Source organism: Astatotilapia calliptera, chromosome 3 (assembly GCF_900246225.1).
Source record: "Astatotilapia calliptera chromosome 3, fAstCal1.2, whole genome shotgun sequence".
Taxonomy (NCBI): Eukaryota; Metazoa; Chordata; class Actinopteri; order Cichliformes; family Cichlidae; genus Astatotilapia; species Astatotilapia calliptera.
In genome coordinates this window covers 29,744,646-29,759,947 of record NC_039304.1, presented here as the reverse complement: position 1 = coordinate 29,759,947, position 15,302 = coordinate 29,744,646, and the positions used below count along the sequence as shown (strand labels likewise).

Genomic DNA, 15,302 nt, shown 5'->3' with positions numbered 1-15,302 from the left:
ATCGTCTGTGGAACGATTAGTCCGGTAAGCAAACTGAAGTGAGTCGATGGTGGCAGGAAGTGAAGAAGTGATGTGATCTCTCATCAGTCTTTCAAAACACTTCATCACAATTGAAGTCAGTGCTACTGGACGGTAGTCATTGTGGCAAGCGGGCTGTTGTTTCTTTGGAACAGGGACAATAATGGAACGTTTGAAGCACGTGGGAACCACAGCTTGGGCCAGGGAGAGGTTGAAGATCTCCGTGAACACCGGTGCTAGTTGATCAGCGCAGGCTCTAAGGACCCGGCCAGGGATTGCATCTGGTCCTGCTGCCTTCCTGGTGGTCACCCTCCTGAAGGTGTTCCTCACGGCATGCTCTGTGATGACGAATGCATTTTCTTCACTGGTGCACTCCGAGCGCGCGCAGCCGTTTGTTGTTTTAATTGCTGCGGCGTCGAAGCGAGCATAAAACGTGTTCAGCTCATCAGCCAGTGAAGCATCAGCATTCATCATTGAAGAAGCTGGTCGTTTATAGTCCGTTATAGTCCGCAGTCCTTTCCACAGGCTCCTAGAGTCGCACTGTCGTAGCTGTGACTCTAGTTTTTCCCCGTAGCTCCGCTTTGCCTTTCGGACCGCGCTGCGCACGTTGTAGGACGCAGCCTTGTATAGGTCCATATTACCGGAGACAAGCCCTTCCATTCTTCTCCTTTTGTTTTGTACATTCCTTTTTTGTGCGGCAAAGAAAAAACAAGAAGGTATTGGAACCGGAGAATGAACGTTTTGCGGTGCTGCAAATGCTTGCAATTGATGCGGTACTTGGATTGTTTTGCCACTAGTTCCCGGCATGCAATGCGCGAAAATCACGTGATTGCTAAACAAGGGGGAGGGTGCATCCGCCTCCTCGGCTGTAATTGGTCCAGCCCAGAGTCGATCATGACCAATTAGCCAATCCAACACCTTTCATTATACATACTCTTCCTAAAAAAAAAAGAATCCATCGGCCCATAAAAACAAAAAATCGCTAGCCGACCACCAGGCAAATGCCCGGTATGCCCGATGGCCAGTCCAGCTATGGAGACGGACACTTAGAAACTTAGAAAAAAGGAATTTACCCATTTTAACATTGATTTGTTTGTGTTTATTCATAATAGATTATACTTGCTTGTTTTGGCTTTCTCAAATATTAACAAGAAAACTTAAAATCTGACTTAATATTGGACTTGAGCTTCTTCTATCCTTACTTTAATGTCCAGCATGTTTATGCATAAAACAAGTGTCTTCCCTGCAACCTGTTATGTGTATATACTGTACTTTCTACTGAATTTACACCATGTGGCAAAAGCACAAAAAGAAAAGAATGCAACATTATACATTTACATTTTTCACTTCATGAACATGCTATCAAATCATATAGCAGCTCATAGCAAGACCAATGGAACACTTATCTTTTCTGTTCTAGTCTACATAAAAGGGTAAACCTTCTAAGCATTAACAGTAAGATGTTAGTGTCTGCATTTTATTGTGTGGCAATGAGTCACGTGTTACCTTTCATTCATCAAACCCATCAAAACCCATTTCCTTCTGAAAGCAGGTTAAGAATAATGATGGTTTACAACACTGTAAAAGACAAACTTGAATCAAAATTGAGCTGGAAAACGAATAAGTTACAATAAGTTTTACTCTCACATCTGAGTTAAGATATTTTGTAAATGCAGAGTTCAGCAACTGAAAACAGGCAAGTTCACTTTTTGTTTCTACTCAAACTGAAACCCCCAGACCCAAACGGCCACGTTTCAAACAGCAAGTGAAAGTAAGCTCAGAGAATCAACGGAAACAAGCAATAGTCGTGAAGCTCTGCTCTTCGCTGATTTTTGCAAACATGCCTGGTAAGTTATTTTATTCCTAATATTCTTCAGTTATAACAACCACATGCATTTTGACAAATGGCCTGTATTTGTATAGCGCTTTACTAGTCCCTAAGGACCCCAAAGCGCTTTACATATCCAGTCATCCACCCATTCACACACACATTCACACACTGGTGATGGCAAGCTACATTGTAGCCACAGCCACCCTGGGGCGCACTGACAGAGGCGAGGCTGCCGAACACTGGCGCCACCGGGCCCTCTGACCAAGTCTAATATTATATAAATAATCAATGGAAACGACAGGTTGGCGCGTTAAGAATATTGCGATGAAATCAGTACAGGCAAATGTGAAATGTCGGACCAAACCAAGCACGTGGCCTGCTGGTGCTTTTTATTTTTTATGATACATGACTTATCGTTTTAATCTGTGAGCCAGACTGCATTAATGACGATTTAATGCAGTCAAAAGAAATTAGTTCTGTTTTTTAAATTAATTAATTAACGGTTTAATTTAATCATTAATTTAATCTAAAAGGCCGTGCAGTGAATGCATCAAAAAAAAAAAAAAAAAAAGATCAGGAAATCTTAGGTTCATGACACAATATTGCATTATATTTCAGGAACCTCTAGATGGAGCCAAAACCAAACATTAGTAGAGCAGAGCCATTGCCACCGTCTTCACTAACCATTTTCACCAGAAGGTGGCTGAAGGGTTGATGTCCTGTGTGGAAATTGAAGAGAATTAACAAATATTAGAGTTATGTATGACATTGACACTTAAAGATATTAAGTGCTGAAAATAAACGTACTGAACACATACATAGCACATCTCATGCATGCATTTAAACTCTATGTTTTTATCCAGAACACATTCCTCACAGTCTTTACAGTCTGGATTAAACTCACAGATTGTATACAACTGGCATAAATAGCAGTAGAATATCTAAAGAGGTGGTTTGAACATTTTCTTATAAAGTTAGCATTATATACATGAAATCATAGAAACATTAATGTCAGAAAAACTTTCTTTTCTTTGATTTTGGAGCTTGTGATCAGACTTTGCCAAACAAACTCAACATGTTGCATAAAGGCAGATATGTTACTTTGATTCCTATTATGGATGCGCAGAATGCAGCGTCACATTTCTCCTATGCTATCATTATTTTATGGATGTTTTTAACCTCTTCTGGTGATTTAATTTATGTGTTCCATTCATTCAGCAACAGTATAAATGGCTGAAAATAGATTATCCCAGCCACATAAATGTGCACTATTAATTAAAGACTGTAATTTATCTCTACTAGAACACCCAGGAATCCCCCAGCTCCCCGCTGAAATCAGGGAAAGCATCTCTAAGCAAGTATGGATCAAATTAGCAGGCCCTGCAGCTGGACCTCTGACAGAAGCTTTCTGTCAACGTGTAGCAGGTTTGCAGAAAAATATGAGCGTCAAAGTGGTTACACCACGAGAAGAAGACGCAGCACAGAAAGATGATGAAAATGTCAAACCTATTACAGGTATCCTGAACGAAACAAATAAACCAAGCATTTCTGTGGCATTTCATCAAATCTAATCTTTGCAAAGCATGCCCTTGATCCTCTTATTCCTTTTTTTTTTTTTTTAAGAAATATGAATAAACAACTCTAACAAAACAGAATTATATAATGTGTTATTTTCACTTGTTTTGCCTTTTTAGTGCCACCAGCAATGATTGTCATGGAAGGAAAAGCACCAGGGGCTCAAAAGTACATCAAAGGTAACAACTTATTTGACGAGACATGAGTTTAACTCAGTTGTGTTCTCTGAGGAAAGCGTCACCACAGACTGCTCTCCTGGGGCCCGTTCTTCGTACCTCGCTAAGTAAGTTAGCTGGATTTGATTGTTGACGATTTTGCGTGATCTTGGATCGTTCGGTTCCCCGAAGCTCATCCGGGACTTGCTGTCATAGCAACAGATCCGTAAGCGTAAACCTGCTCGGGAGAAGGCTTACTTTATGTAAACAGGATTAGATCGCGGCCACGCAGGTATGTCCGCTTCATGTATACGAAAGCAACAGCGATATTTTACCACTGTTTTTCCATAAATAAATATTATCAATGTAACTAAAGATAATGCAGCACTTGATCCTTTTATTGATTTCACACAGATACATACAGGTCATTTCCTAAAAAAGGGAAATGTACTATTAATCATTCTATTTCATGTATTTGATTATTTCAGATGTAATTCATATTTTAGAGTAGTAATAGTAAATTACTTCGTGTAATCAAGATGAGAGACCACGGCTATAAAAGCGAAGGTGGATTTGGGAAGCCTGTCGCAGCCATGTCCTGTCCGTATACGCAAACCACCCATTGCGGAAGGTGCAAGATTGATAAGGACAGTGATAGGTTTGTAGCTTGAACCTATTCGCTGGAACGTTGAAGACAATATAATTACACAGCAAGCAAGACACGAAGTAGGCAATGTTCTTCATGTTTCTCGTGCACGGGAGAGAACCGGACAGACGCCGTTCCTTCGCTTGACCCCAGTTGCTCTCGTCCGTTCTCCCGTAACACTGCTCTTTTATTGAGGTTACATGAATATGCATAGGTTCATTAACATATGACGTCTACATACAAACAAAGAGTACCTTGCCTGTGTGTGTGTGTGTATGTGTGTGTGCCAAAAGGCACTTAGACTAAGACAGATATAGCTACTGAAGGATATAAAAAAAACAACAGCAATAGAATAATATTAAACACAAAGTGAACCCGTCTTCCTTCATTAAATAGGTTCTTTTAGATGTTAAGGAGGAATTGACTTAACCAGGCTGGCGGAGAATGAAGACAACCGGACACCTGCAGCAGATGGGGGAATCAGTGAACTTTTATTGAGACAGAGACAACCTCTCAAACAGCTCACATCAGGAGATTCCTAATATTTGCTGTGAGGATGGGTATATATTCTCTAAAACTTACAGGAGGGGGTTGTGAGGACAGTGCTGCATTAGCAGAAAAACAACTCCATAAAAGGAAAGCGGCCTTGGGTGTTCTAGTCTCTTCGCTTGCAGATATCTTGCACCTGCAGAATGAGGCGATCGCTTCTTATCGCTCTCAAGGCCAAAGTCGTGAGCGCATATTTTTATTACACAGTTGCACAGTAACTTTAAAGCTGAACAATATTTAAAGCTGAATAATGTTTGATCAAATTATATTTTCTTCAAATCCCCCTTTTGACCCATCTTAAATGGGTCAACACACAAAAATAAGTAACATTCAAAGGAACACAGAGACGTGTCGAAGCCTGGCTCGAAAAACTCCTCGGGTCTTATCATTTGTCTTTATCTGTCATTGCAGATGAGGAGAAAAGAGTCCAGGCACCACCCTGCCCAGGGGTCGGCTGCAAGCAGTCTCGGTTCCCGATGAAAGCAGTAACAGCTGTCCTGCACACACGGATACAACGAGTTAGTGCAACCAGGGTAGAGACACAAAATTAACAGTTCCTGTAACCCAGCAACTAAAAAACATAAGTAATGATAAAAATGTGGAGAGTACAGAGTCTACTATAATAATGAGAGATATAAACGTGAAAATGTGAAAGAATAAATCAACCGTAAAATAAACCCAGAACGGTAACTGCTAAGGACATTCAAAAGTGAATATGGTAAAACGTGAGGAAGGGGTGTGGAAAAAAAAACAATTTATATCCAGTGGTGGGAGTACACATTCGCTCAGGCTTAAGTCCGGAGACCCTGAGAACATCGCTTAACCCTCACAACCCGACCAGACACAGTTCAACCAGATATATCCTTCAAGAGGAAGTGGGTGAGGGAAACAATTAATAACAAACCTAATACAAAACACCACAGAGAAACAACCATTCTAGAAGAATTTAAACAAGAGAAAGACGATAATGTTCGTCACCCTCACGATCAGAGTTTTCATCATCCGTTGGCGAGGAGGTAACCGTGTCTCGTTTCTTTCTAAATGGATCGGGCGTGGGCAAAACTGGAGAGGAAGTGGTGGGCAAGACCCTAGGGGCTACATTTGTCAGATTGGGACTGTCAGAAGGGGGCGAAGCTTTTGAACTTGAAGGTGTCAGAAGTGTCGGGGGCCCTTCACAGATCAGGATTATGCCAATGGGAATGAGACCCAGGGCCAGGAAGCAAACAAAGACGCAACATCTTTGCCTGCCTGTCATTTCAGGGGGAAAGGGCCAAGACATGTTTACTTAGCTTGGATGTCGTCTAATAGAGGATGATGGGGCACAGAAAGGTGGTCCAGTTCCCCCCACCTCGCCAAGGGCGTGTTCTAGGAGTTAAAAAGCAACAACCTGAGAGAGAGAGAGAGAGAGAGAGAGAGAGAGAGAGAGAGAGAGAGAGAGAGAGAGAGAGAGAGAGAGAGCCCCTAATGGCCAGTTAGTGGGCTCTAGGTCAAACTGTCCCCAAATTTGTTATTTGTTATTATTACTTGTTTTCATGTCACTTGTCTGTTTTCTACTGCACCCCTCTCACCAAAGCAAAGCAAACATTAGCAGCACATTGACCGTAGTCAGGCATCCTCATTCCATAGGTGCTATAAAACATTTCCTGTAAATACAGTGTAATAGCATCCCCAACTCCTAACCCATAAACACCGTTTCTTCACACATCCGCCCAGAAATCCTGTAATAGAAAAACATTAAAACTGTAACCCTGTAGGGAAGAAAATGTAAATGGTAACGCTGCGCAGTTACCTCTGTAAGCAACACAAGACACAAAAATGGCATTTACAGGTTCACTCATCCTCGAATATTTTGTCATCCTTCTACTCCTGTAAAAGAAACCCACATAAATTCATCCACCCTTTTATCCTATCTAGGTGGAGGTGGTTAACCTTGAGTCATGGTCAAGTCTTGTCATCTTTTACCAGTCAGTCCGTTTGTTTTTATTCCCAGTCTTTCATCCATTCATCCGTTCTTTGCTGATAGTGAAACCTGTCGTCGCATCTAGTTTCCACACTCAGCAAAATGACGTCATCTCAAAAAGAAACAAGAACTTGAGTTTGGATTACCTCGCTGAATCCTTTTTTAAACAGGGACTCTCGTTTCTAATTGTCCCCACAAGTGTTTCCTCCAGAACCCATTTCAATGCGGAGAAACTCACTTACAACAATTTTCTCGCCGACGTGTAATGCTTGTAATTTCCGATGTGCAGATCTGCTTAAAGAAAAGATTCACAAACAAAAATCAGTAAATATAAAACAAAATAAAATGAAAAATAACAAAAACAAAATGCAGACGCCCGGGTCTTAGGACTTGTCACTGAATATTCTTCCCATCAATAAAAATACCAACCTAAACCTACACAGAGTCAAATCAACACCACCTCAACCTTTTCATATTCATAAACCTATATGTTTTGCGTTCGTGAAACAAAATTGAACCATTAAGTAAGTTGAGCTCTTGAAATGTTTTAATTCTCTTAATTCTGCCAGTTTATTTCAACACTTATTCAATGACTTTTATTCAACTGCTACTTGGTCACTCGACTTTTACCTGTTCAAATTGCCTAGGGTTCAACAAAGTCTAGATCCCCGTTATCATGAAACTTGAACGGTGTACGATGATTTACTTACAGTAATTTAGAATCATCACTCAACCTAGCTCTACTACTGGCACTGCGTGACTTTTCTCACACTGGAAACCAGAATTTAGTACAGAACTTTAATGCCTCAGGCAATCGCGTTCAAGGGCTGCCCCCCCTTCTCTTCTTCTTTGTCCGTGTGTTCCTCCTTTATTAAATCTCCATCACAATGACGTGGCGCTCTGAAATAAAACTCACACTGTTAATTCCTCGTTTTCACTCTGCACCACTGCTCAGAGTGTTTTCTTTTCTTTTTAGTGTAGAGTAAACAATTAAGTCGAGGCCTTAAGCCCCAGATATCTCGCACGGGCATCATTTTCATAACCAAACCGCTCCGGACTCTGCTCCCCAGACCACACAAATGCCCTCTGGGCTTATTATTATAGCAAATTCTGTATTTGACTTTGTTGTGTGCAGCATTGAGCCTTTGTCAGTAAAGCATTCTTCATTGCAGCAGCTAGAGCATTGTGTGTCACTTCTTAGTAAATTAAATCAACATTTTGATTTTAGTGCATGGGTATGTATCAGTTTTTACTCCCTCAACAAGTGCATAAGTGTTCATGTGTGTGTTTCCCTTCATTCTAAGTAGGCGCATGCAGAAGTGTGTGTTCGTGTGTTGGTATATGTTTGTGTTCATCACCTTCCTGTTCTGTAGTTTAGGTAAACCAGCGGCCTGACGCATGGCCTAGGGTCCTCCCCTCCTCTTTGGGTCTGTTTTCATCCGTTGTTGCAGCTGCCTGCATCTTCCTTACTTTGCTCCACGGCCTTCTGCAGCTCTGCTGTTCGGCTCTTCTCAGAGGTCAGCATCCTTCTGCTCACCGTCCCTTTTCCTCCGGGCTTAATGCGCGTCTCGTCACAGCTCTGTCAGCTGACGCAGCCTGGGAATTTCCCCCGTGTAGTGAAACGGGCTTTAGGTTTAGTGCTCTCCGTCTCTGCTGCATGAGATCACTCTTTTGCAGCACTGTTGACATCCTCAAGTTGTTGTTGTGAGTCCAGCTGCTGTGGCCTTCAGGGGTCAAAGGGTCAAAGATGGTCGCGGAGAGGGCAACGATGGTAGAGGGGAGGGTAGGAGTCCAGGTCAGCTTCGGCTCTCAGAAAAAACAAAAACAAAACAAAACAGGCGAACAGGAAAATGATGTTGTGTTGGCTGTGCTGTGTTGGCTGTGTTATCCCGAGAGGGGAGAAACAACGAGATCTCGTCTCCCCCTTTTTTTTTTTTTTTTTTTTTTTTTTTTTTTTTTTTTTTTTTCTCCATATAATCAACTCATAACCCCTCAAGTTGACAGGACAACACAGGTACGTGTTAAAATTCTTAAGATCCTGTTTAGAAACCTAAAAAGGAATTTCCTATCATTCAGTAGTCATTTGTCTTAAACAATCAACAAAAACATGTCCCAAGTCGACCCTTTTAACCACTAAATTTGTCGTGTCCTCACTTAATCCTCAGACCAGTGTCTTTGTCTTTTGACGTTACGTTGTTGTCCTGCAACCCAAAGCGTTTAATTGTCAGTAATGTATGAACTATATCATTTAAAAACAGGTGTATGTTAAGTGTCGCTACTTTAACCTTGCATGTACGTGCACATGTATGTAAGCTGTTTCTTCATTGCATGTATGGGTGCGTCTGTATATGGGTTACTTTAACTTTTTCTCAAACGAGGCATTTCTCTAACACGCACATGTGTCTGTTCCTCACCCTTCTCATATCTTTCTCTGGTTGTGTGTGGTTTTATTTGTTTCAGTGATTTACCAGGAACATCTTTTCCTTTTCTCCATGTCTTCCGCCAGAGGTTAACACTGGTGAGATTCAGGGACACAGCACCCAGAGCAGGTCAGCGAGAAAAACCTGCCTCAAACTACATTCTCTCTTTTTTGTTTTACCGGGAGGGGTGAGGACAACTCTGGTGTCCAGCCGTGAATTTTAGCCAAAGCTTGGCCTGTCTTCTGCTGCCGTACTCAGGCTTCCAGGTTAAGAAAAAACACCTGTATGAAGACACTAAACATACATTTAGTATTTGTATAAACATAACTGCCTAAATCATTGAACTCTTGAGGAGGGTGTATTTCAGAATCAGAATCAAAATCAAAAACTTTATTGTCATTGTCATGAGACCGACGACATTAAGAATGGTCCCTGATCATTGCATCATCCCTAGTAATATCAAATATAAAAAAACAATAAAATTCAATCAATAAAATAGATAGAATACTTAAAATACTAAGTATTCCCACCGTCATGCTTCAGACCGTGCATAGATTAACACAAGAGTGGCATGGTGGACATTTTTGTAGTATTCAGATGTGTTATTGCAGTTGGATAACAGCTGTGTTTGAGTCTATTAGTCCTTGCTCTGATTGCCCTGTACCGTCTGCCTTAGGGCAACAGTTCGAACAGGGAGTGGCCAGGATGTGAGGTGTCTTTTATGATGTTTTGGGCCTTTTTAAAACAGTGGGCGTTGTTTGACTCTTTACTAACTTTAAAACCCCACCATAACAATTTCTCACTGACAAACTTCTATGCATCCATTTAAACATGCGAAGCCAGCACAAAATCACACACATACCCCTACAGCAAAGCTTTAACATAACCACAATGCAACTCCTCCCTTAAACGGGAGAAATCACCCTGAATCAACCAACTCTATATAAAACGTCAAACAAAGATAAACCACAAACATTTCTACACTTCTGTGTCTTCCACGCAGCACAATAGGCAGAAAAACACCGATTACTCACAGTCTACAACAAAAGAAAAACCTGCTCTTTTCACAACTCTCACAGCTAAAGTCAAAACTCTTACCCAGTGCCTCTGAAATAATAAAAAATCACCAAATACTCGATTACTCTTTTCACTCGCTCCCTCTCACTCCCTTCTTCCTCATACAGCATACACGCTCGCTCCCGCGGACCCGCTCGGCCCCGCGGGCTCACTCGGCCCCCACCTTTTTCCTCTCACAGAGACAGAGAGAGACCCTTTTCCTTTTTTTTATTTCTCCAGCACACATACACACACAGAATCCCAACTGAGAGAAAGAGGGAGAGAAGAGAAAAGAGTTGTAGAGAGGAAGTTTTTTAGCAGGAGTTTCAGATCTAACAGATTTATACAACTTATTTACACACACCGGTAATTTATGTTCTATTTATTGATTTTAAAGGAGAATTTGGGCCCGCTGGGTTTCTGCCTATGTTAGGCACTAACAGCTGGGGCGCTGCTTTAAAGGTGAGTCAGCACTGAAATATCCCTTCAGGTGTTACCAAGCTTCTACCAAACCGGAGTCTGGCGGGTAACCTTGCCTAGAGCTTCCTGATAGGGGTGCTAGTTGGTTGTCACCTTGTTCACACGTCTCATTCACACTTCATACATTACCTGCAGTCACTCATTACCCTCCTTATGTATGTAATAAATGTGTAAAAAAATTCTATGTGTGGTGTATTATTTTAACCAAAAGAGGAACCTAGTTCCTTTAATTGTGTAATCTGTGAACACGGAGAACCAAACTGTCCTGCCCAGTGTTCCACAGCAAGCATTCAGCGTGTATTTATGTGTGTCCAATATCAAACAGAACATCAAAACATTTAAAACACTAAAATCATCGGGGTTTTAAGAAGAGATCCGTTTTCTCCTATTGATCAAAGGGACCCCTCCTTTGGACTCCAACCAGTACTTCTCCTTTTAAGTTTTAGAGGATCTTTTCTAATAAAGTCCTCTGGGCCTTCCTAACCCTTCTGTAGTTTAGAGAATATTACTAAAAAATATTCTCAAGGCCTTTAACCTTTTAATTTGTTTAGAAAGGCGTTACTAATAAACCCTTTCAAGGTCCCAGACCTGCACTGAGGTATTTATCCGACACCGGAGAGCAACCCGTCGGCTGCAACCGTGGTCAGACCTCAGTTCACTCTTATCTTTATTCACTTATTCACTTATTTCTTATTCACTTATCTCTTATTCACTTGTCTGATTCTCAACAAGCCTTAAGTAAGCCAGACAATTTTGGTTATGAATTACTAGGAGTTTGGACACTAAGTATTTTTATAATGTTCAATATAGCAGAAATAAAAGGTCTGCTTACCTTGTTTTTGTGTGCACACAGCTTTTGTCCAAACTCCGTTCACTCAGACCACGGCCGATGTCCTCCCACCCGTTCCAGTTTGGCCTGGAGCGGATCCTGTTCCGTGACGCCAATTGAAGGATATAAAAAAAACAACAGCAATAGAATAATATTAAACACAAAGTGAACCCGTCTTCCTTCATTAAATAGGTTCTTTTAGATGTTAAGGAGGAATTGACTTAACCAGGCTGGCGGAGAATGAAGACAACCGGACACCTGCAGCAGATGGGGGAATCAGTGAACTTTTATTGAGACAGAGACAACCTCTCAAACAGCTCACATCAGGAGATTCCTAATATTTGCTGTGAGGATGGGTATATATTCTCTAAAACTTACAGGAGGGGGTTGTGAGGACAGTGCTGCATTAGCAGAAAAACAACTCCATAAAAGGAAAGCGGCCTTGGGTGTTCTAGTCTCTTCGCTTGCAGATATCTTGCACCTGCAGAATGAGGCGATCGCTTCTTATCGCTCTCAAGGCCAAAGTCGTGAGCGCATATTTTTATTACACAGTTGCACAGTAACTTTAAAGCTGAACAATATTTAAAGCTGAATAATGTTTGATCAAATTATATTTTCTTCACTACGTTAATCCTACCATAAAACAATAAGAGAAGGTACGACCTCTCCCATGCTCCCAGAGTGCTCTCTATGCACACAAGGTTTGCAGACTATCAAGGATCAAACCTCTACCAATCTAAAACTAATTATAAAACTCTAAGCATATATAAGTAGATATTTCTAAGCATAAATGACAATCAACAATACAAAACCTAACAGAGAGTCCTCAGAATTCAGCGTATATTGCGGGATAGACAGGATCCTTTAGCTCAGCGCGACAGTGTGCTCATAGAGAGATATCGATATTCCCGTGAGGGTATTATTCACTTAACCAACTTGTTGATGAGGGGGTGCAGGACCACCACCTGTCTTTTTTTGCTCTGCCCTTTTCTTGGTTGCTGTTATGAACAAACAAACAGATTATTTCAGGGTCTCTTTCCAAGAGACGACAAGCAATATAAGTGATAAATATTACCATTCTGTAGAATATTCTTATATTTCACTTTTACTTGTTCCCATGTTCTAGTGGGTCCTGTTGTGGCTCTAATGTGAAAGAGGATATAATGTAACATAATGTAATATAATGTAATATAATATTGGATAATATAGTGTAATATAATAAATCTACCCTACCGCCTACTGGTGTTGGCCAGAGGGGCCGATAGCGCGATATGGCAGCCTGGCTTCTGTCAGTCTGCCCCAGGGCAGCTGTGGCTACACCTGTAGCTGCCTCCACCAGTGTATGAATGTGAGAGTGACTGAATAGTGGCATTGTAAAGCGCTTTGGGTGCCTTGAAAAGCGCTATATAGATCCAATCCATTATTATTATTATTATTATTATTAAATTACTTACGAGTTTGATTTGTCAGCAACTTTCTGCCAGCCCTCTCTCCTTGCTTTTGCAGCCTTTGCAGTGTTCCCTTGCGTTTTAATTAAACTTTGAAACTCCTGAAATCCCTCAATCAAGAGTTCTTGCTCTGCTGCCGAAAAATACCGAGCGCGCTCCTTCGACATTTTCACCGACCAATCAAAGGGTTGCCGATCAATGTTTCTACTATCGATGCGTAGCCCCTGTTAAGCCACCCAGTGATCTCACATTACTTCATCCAGCTATACTAATCGTCAACAACAGGTGTGTTCGAAGAACCGGAATAGCGAGCTCAGAGTTAGCGCGATGATTTGATCTTGGATGTAGTAAGCGAGGTACGAAGAACGGGCCCCTGGTCTTATGTTTTGCTTTTGTTTTTTTGTAAATAAAATGAAGGAGTCCAGGAGAGTCCATTTTTCTTCTACCTTTTGTCAGGGTACACATAAGGTTTTGAGCTAAATGTGGAAAAATGTTGCCATTAATTTCAGCATGTTTCAATTTACAAACGGTGCCCCATAAACCTCTAGTTAACAAACAATTATTCTCTAATGACCGATGGCTGAACAACAGGCACATTTATGGATATTTTTGCTATTTAATCTTGTAGCTCAATATTACAACATACCAGTAGTCAAATGCTCAATTAATTTTCTGTCTTCACTTCTTTCCAGTGGAACAATTGTACAGGGTTGTCCTGCTGGGAAACACTGAAGCTGGGAAAAACAGTCTAGCAAACACTATATTTGGAGAAGAACTGTTCAAGGTTGACAATACGGAATGTCAAACTGAGTCCAAATCTCTCCATGGAAGACGGATAACCTTGGTCAACACTCCTGATTTGCTTTGCACAAATAGATCAGAGGAGGAGCTGAAGCCTGAAATACTGAGGTGTGTCACTGAGTGCACTCCAGGGCCTCATGCTTTTCTCATTGTGCTCAATGTGGAGAAATCCACAGACCAGCAGCAGCAGGCTGTCATTGAGAAAATAAGCCAATATTTCTCAGAGGAACTTTTTAAATATGCTACAGTTGTTTTTACTCAGGATAGCCCAGACTCAGATGAAATGAAGATCAAACAATTCATAGATCAGAATAAATATCTGAGTGATCTGATGAGGAAGTGCAAGAGCCGATACCACATCATTAATAAATGCAACCTAAAGGGTGACAACCTCAGCAACCAGTCCCAGGTTACAGAGCTGCTCAATAAAATAGACCAGACAGTTAAACAAAACAAAGGAGTGTGCTACACCAGCAGGAAGTTGCAGTGCGGAGACACCTGCAGTAACATCAGTGTCTCTAAGAATGACATGATCAAACTTACAGGCCCTGCAGCAGAATCAGTGGCAAAGGCTTTCTCTGGGCCAACTGTTGTAGTTTTAACTCCGGGATCAGATGTAGAAGAAGAAGTAGAAAAAGAAGACGCTAAAGAAGAAGCTAAAAAAGAAGAAGAAATAGAAGAAGAAGATAAAGAAGGAGAAGAAGAAATAGAGGAAGAAATAGAAGAAGCTAAAGAAGAAGAAGAAATAGAAGAAGAAGAAATAGAAGCAGTTGAAGAAGATAAAGAAACAGAAACAGAAGCTGTGGAAAGAGAAGACAAAGAAGAAGAAGAAGAAGAGAAAGAAAATGAAGATCATACAAAAGAAGAAGAAATACTGGATGGAAAAAAAACCAAACACCACAGTAAAGAAAGAGGACAATCAACTGGGGGTAGTGGATTTGGGAGCACTGTGGATGCTATATTTCGGTTCTGTTTAGGGTTGGGAAATACCCTAACAGGGTGTATAGCAGCCGCATTAGGGTTTATACTAGCCACAGTCATAAAAGGACTTACAGCAATATCAGGAACAAGGGCAATGCTTAAAGTAAGCAAAGTAGTAGAATGGGTAATAGAGAAAATAAAGAAAATAATGAAATGGGCAATAGAGAAAATGAAAAATTTAATCAAATTAATAAAGTGGGTATACAATATATGCAGACTTTTAGCACGGATTAAAAAAATGTATCCGCCTTTGCAAGACCTGTGTCAAAATCAAGGAGTGATAGTACTGGTGTTTGTTTTCTACTCTTTGCTTCTTTCATGGCTTTTTCTTAAAGGGCCTTTTGCTGGGACCCTTATCTTAACACAGTTTCTGTTTCTTGTCATCATTCTTGCCATCATAGAATTTTAGCACAGTTTGTGCACGTGGCCTCCTTCATTTAAAGAACAGCATCACAAGGTTTAAGAAGAAGCACTTGTCTGCCAAAGAAGTTCACTATCCAGGAGAACTATTTACTTTTAAGTGGATAGTTTTAGTATATATATATATATATAT

The 15,302-nt window shown here is 40.9% G+C and overlaps 1 protein-coding gene across 1 annotated transcript; it reads left to right on the top strand.

Annotated features, from left to right (window-relative positions):
- Positions 1-1,697: 1,697 nt before the first annotated feature.
- Positions 1,698-14,441, top strand: LOC113014154 (immune-associated nucleotide-binding protein 1-like; the record flags this gene model as incomplete). Its single annotated transcript, XM_026155492.1, has 4 exons — positions 1,698-1,865; positions 3,152-3,364; positions 3,544-3,603; positions 13,660-14,441. Coding segments are annotated over exons 1-4 (1,062 nt in total), but the record flags the coding sequence as incomplete, so codon positions are not given.
- Positions 14,442-15,302: the final 861 nt, after the last annotated feature.